This window comes from Gekko japonicus, unplaced genomic scaffold, assembly GCF_001447785.1.
Source record: "Gekko japonicus isolate JY-2015 unplaced genomic scaffold, Gekko_japonicus_V1.1 scaffold654, whole genome shotgun sequence".
Lineage (NCBI taxonomy): Eukaryota > Metazoa > Chordata > Lepidosauria > Squamata > Gekkonidae > Gekko > Gekko japonicus.
Window position 1 is genome coordinate 17124 of NW_015160228.1, and position 5098 is coordinate 22221.

General features: G+C 49.4%; 1 protein-coding gene across 1 annotated transcript in view; it reads right to left on the reverse strand.

Moving 5' to 3' along the window:
- Positions 1 to 1788: 1788 nt before the first annotated feature.
- Positions 1789 to 5098, reverse strand: part of MRPS11 (mitochondrial ribosomal protein S11) — a 16233-nt gene continuing 12923 nt past the window's right edge. The window contains exons 5-6 of the mRNA XM_015411929.1: positions 2780 to 2845; positions 1789 to 1998 (exon numbers count right to left, since the gene is read on the reverse strand). Of these exons, the coding sequence (XP_015267415.1) occupies positions 1891 to 1998; positions 2780 to 2845 (174 nt within the window). The 3' untranslated portion in view covers positions 1789 to 1890. The remainder of the gene's footprint in view (positions 1999 to 2779; positions 2846 to 5098) is intronic.

Below are 5098 nucleotides of genomic sequence, written 5' to 3' on the forward strand. Positions count from 1 at the left end.
CAGATCATTTTTTTAGACTGGCAGACGTGATTAAAGAGGGAAGAACCCATCCTGGGACCTGCACTTGCAGGTGTGCAGGAATAGGCAAGACTCTTGAAAAATCCATGATTGGAACTCCAGATGTGGTGTCTGCCTTTAAGAAGCTATCATGGGGGGGGGGGGCTAGATGGGGAAGGGGAGAGGAAACTTCTCCCAGGACAGGGAGGTCATTTTTTGAGGGCCCATCCTTCCCCAGAGCCATGGTCTGGATCCCCATCAAGACATGGCTGCTTTTTATAGCCAAATAATGTCTGTCATGAGAAGGCTGATTGGAGCAGACAATAATGCTAGGGAAAGTTGAAGGCAGCAAGAGAAGAGGAAGATCCAACATCCAACAATCAAGGGGGCCACAGCCCTCAGTTGGCAAGACCTGAGTGAGGGTGCTAAGGACAGGAGGTTTTGGAGGTCATTAATGCACGGAGTTGCCATGGTCACAAGCAACTTGACAGCATATAACGAACAATATGTTTGGAGTTCCAATAGTGGAATGCCAGTGCCTGTGTGTAATCTAAAAAGGAAGAGTCAAACACCTGCACCCAGGGAACTCAATGCTTTGTGAAGGTGTAAGTAAAAGCCAGCCCTTGATGCCAGCAGCAGTTCTCTAAAAGCCACTGTCAGCCCTGAGTGGCCATGCTGGGGCTTACAAATGGGACCTCCTCGTATGCCTAGTAGGTGTTCTGCCACAGAGCCAGGGGCCCACCCATGTGGATGAAAGCACTTGGCAGAGGCAATATTATGCATGGTTCACGTCTTCTTGGTCTTCCTTTGTAAATTTAACTTAGCTATGAACGGGGGTCATTTTGTAGAAAAAGAGGTGCAGGAGCTCATTCGCATAGCTTATTAGCATAATTTATTGGCATATGCCACACCCCCTGACGTCACCGGAAGTGTGTCAGGAGGCAACACCCACCACTCAGGCTCCACAGGACTGTTTTGGATTGCTAGCTATTGGGGGGGGGGGAATGTGCAGATCTGCCCTCACAGAGGAGGGAGAGCTTGTACCTGAAAGCGGGCCGGGGGGGGGGGGGCTCTGCAACCTGGCTGCTTCTTGCTCCTCATGGCCCAACTGAGGACTGCTGGGAGCAGGGGGTGGGGCTTGTTGCATGTGCCCACCCCCTGGGCTCCTTACTGCCGGAGCTCTGCTCCTGTGCGCTCCCGCAGGAAATGACCCCTGGCTATGAATAACCAAATGACACCTCCAGCAGGTCCCTGAATCCTGGATGGTGGAATGTGTAACCTGGGGGCGGGGGAAGGATCACTCCCTTCCTGTGCTGCTTGTGGGCTTTCTGGCCCCTCCTGCCAACAAGATGCTGGTCTGATCTAGCAGGGCTCTTTTTTGGCTTATAAACAGAGATCCTCGGGCACCAACACAGTATCACAGCTGTCCTGGCCCACTCCACAGGGAGTTGCATCTGAGAGCTTCCCAGCAGACTGGTTCCCCCGCGAGTATGGTGCTCTGCCACCCTCGATGATTGGGTGCCCTGACTGGCCTTGAGGTGAAGCCATGGAGCCAGCGGTCGCTTTTGCTAACCGTGCTTACAGAGACATTCCCGATTGACGAAAACAGCAGTAGGTTTAGGTTGGGCAACAATACCCTATTAAGCAGAGGAAAGAGACAGCAGAGCCAAAAAGACAACTTGGCATGCCAGCCTGAGAAAGAGGCGGACAATGGTTTGGTATACAGACTTTATAGATGTTTCTTGTTCAGATGACACCTTGTTCAGCAAGACACCTTCTTGCTTTAAAAAAAAAAAAAGCCTTCTTGCTTCTAGTAACAGCATCCCAAAATCAAGGATGAGATAACCGCACAAGCCATCTCAGGACATGCAAATGTCTTGTCCTTCCCTGGCCTCACAACCTCCGTGCCTTCCGTGGCCGGCAGCCGTTGTGCGGGATAGGGGTGTTGTCTGTGATGGAGATCACTTCCAGGCCCCCCATGGTGAGCCCTTTGATGGCTGCCTGGAAAAAAGAGAGAGGTTCTCAGACAACGCTGTTATGCTTTAGGGCTTACCACGCGTGTCTCCGTAATCTTGGATTCAGTTCCCATGTTTTTGGGGGGGCACTGCTGAGAGAACAGCCACTCAGTGAGTTCATGGAGGGCCCCCTCCTAGTTGAGTCTGCCTGCCCATTTGAAGATCCAAGGTTTCACTGTGTGTGCCCACTTTTAAATACTGGGTGGGTGAGCGTTAGAGGGTGGGGTCTCCTCAGCAACAGCCCCCAATCTGAACTTCTTTACATAGGAGCTCTCTTGGTGTTGAATGTACAAGATTTAACGCAGTGGCTGGAAATATGTTTCTTTCCCCAGGAGTTTCAGACCCACCCCCCTTTGTGGAGTTTCACCACTGTGCTGCCTTTGTCTCATTTTTAAAAGAAAGGGGGGGGAGGGGACTTTACCCCTTTCTTGCCAGAACAGGCCACATTTGTTCTTTGTGTCCTTGGTAGTGGTGGGGAGAACAGTTACCTGTGAAATCTTCCCCTGAAGGGGTAAGAAGTGGAAACCGACCCTGACTGTTGGGAGAGGAGGAGGGACCAGCATGGTGGGTTGGGGACCGCAGCAGAGAGGGAAAGGACACATGGGTGTGTGTGTGTGTGCTAGCCACGGTGTCATGCGAATGCTGAAAGTGGCTCTCTGGGGCTGTTGTGCTCCTCAGGGCGGAGACATGTCTGTTTCGTTTCTGTTGTTCTGCAAAGTGCACAGATGGTGTTGTGGAAACAATCCACAGGAGCAGCAAGCACATACCAGTCGTCCAGGGCCCAGGCCTTTCACGACCACTCGCACATGGGACACTCCCTTCACACAGGCTTTCTGGGCGAGGGGGGGAGGGAGGGAAGAAAGAGAGAAACGGACGTGTGCCTTTAGTTACAGAACAGGACTGCTTCCCCCGTCACAGCTTGCCCTTCCTTGACACCATCTCACGTCTGTTGGATAAGCCCTAACTAGGACTTTTTCTGTTATCCCACCTTCCTATTCAAACAGCACACGCTACTTGGCTTACGGCAACACAAAAGCATCCATCCCCAGTGAAAAATAATGGCTGGACTAATCAGTTACAGCAAACAAGTGAAATCTTATCAATCAACCCCAGTGGTGATAGAAGTAGCAACCATAAAAAAAAATCTAAACTATCTCAGTGCACACTATAAAAGCAAATTAATTTCAAAGTCTCTCCTACGCAATCCCCTCTGTTATGCTACTGTGGAAAGGCAAAAGAGAAAGCACCAGCCGTGGTTCTATGACCTGGAGGTGGCATCCCAGTAAAGGCCCCGTAGCCTGCATTGAACGGTGTGTGCCCACCTAGGCAGGGTCCGCTGGATGACCTCACATCTAAGCAGCTTTGCAGGGAATCCTCCTGGGATTCTGGTCACAAGAAGCACTCTGAATTCGGCCTGGAAATGTGTTCGGGGACCCCAGGGTTTCCTTGAATGCACACTGGGGAACAAGTTTCTTTGGTGCAAGGGAATCTGTTTGCCTTATCTGCAGCTGGCCAGTAGGCAACCGCAGTAATAGCAGGGTGGGTTAAAACTGATCCTGCACGGTGTGTTGTTCTCTGACTTATATATTCTCCTAAATTGTGTGTGGGGGGGAGAGATAGTGGAAGAAGGGAAGCAGTTGCTTTCTGGGGTATGAATAGGAGACAAAAGGCAAGTGGTATTGCAGGCTTGCATGCAAAACACATTGTGTGCATTTCTAACTCTGTTAACGGTTTCTTAATTCCAAACTGGCTATTGGAAACTTCTGAGTTTACTACTTTGGTGGGTTAAAACTGCCATCTAGTGGCTATCTCTAACTACTTCCTCTCTAGCTAAATAATAATAACTGTGTGCCATCAAGACACAGCTGACTTACGGTGCCGACCCTAGGACCACGGGGTTTCAAGGCAAGAGATAACCAAAGATGTTTTGCTTTCCTTTGCATAGTTTTTATTGCTGATTTCTACTCTTCCTCCCCCCAAAAGTTGGAGACAGTCTTCATTTTCACACTAAAAAAAGTTAAATTTTAGAGTGCTTAAAAGTAAGAGCTACCTGCTCTCTATGCTTTAGCATGAGTCAGTGTTCTGGATCATCTGAAGACTGGCAACTGCTCCATCTCTGCCTGGGGCTGACAGTGTTCTAATCGAATGGCATGGAATCCAGGACAAAATTACCCATCAGAGGCTGCATAGGAGCAGGAAGTTGGCAAGGCCATGGACTCATGCAGAGACATGACAGGCAGTGGAGGAGAGGATTCAGAGGAGAGGAGCTCAGATCCTTGACTTGTTCCTCACTATGGTCCACCTCCTGGTACTTGTGTTTCCTGTTTTTTTTTCCTGTTTGCAGGTCTTTTGGTCTAATGTTCATGGTCCTGTCACATGATTCTGATGTTACGCAACTTATATTGGATCCAGCATTACAGCTGGTGAAGCAAGTTAATGCAGCTGCAAAAAATGCTTTCTCTCAGCTTTGGCAATGAAGTCCGAGGAGTGCCGGGCTTGGGGAGGGGAGAGGCCTCAGAATGGTATAATACTACAGAGCCTACCCTCCAAGCAGCCATTTTCTCCAGGAGGACAGATGTCTTATAATTCTGGGGATCTGGAACCTGGAGACTGGCAACCATAGACCTGGCATGAACCTGTTCTGATGCCACCTGACTTGCACGATCCAAGTAGGCCTGGCTGCTTGCTACTGTTCAACAGCAGCCACCCTATGAAAGCCAATGTGGTGTAGCAGTTAGAGTTTCAGATTAGTGTCTGTGAGACTCAGGTTCGAATCTCCATCTTGCTGTGGAAGCTGACTGGGTGATTTTGGACCAGTCATATACTTTTAGCCTAACCTACCTCACGAGGTTGTTGTGTGGATAAAGGTGGGGTATAAATGAAGTAAATAAAGAAAAAATATAGCTGAAGATGGGATGCAGATAAATGGTAGGCTAGATCCTATGACTATTAGGTGGATCTGTAATTGGATCCTATGACCGTTAGGTGGATTTGTAACTGGTTGACAGATCACACCCAAAGAGTGCTTGGGAATGGTTCCTCATCTTCTTGGAGAGGAGTGACAAGTGGAGTGCCTCAAGGATCTG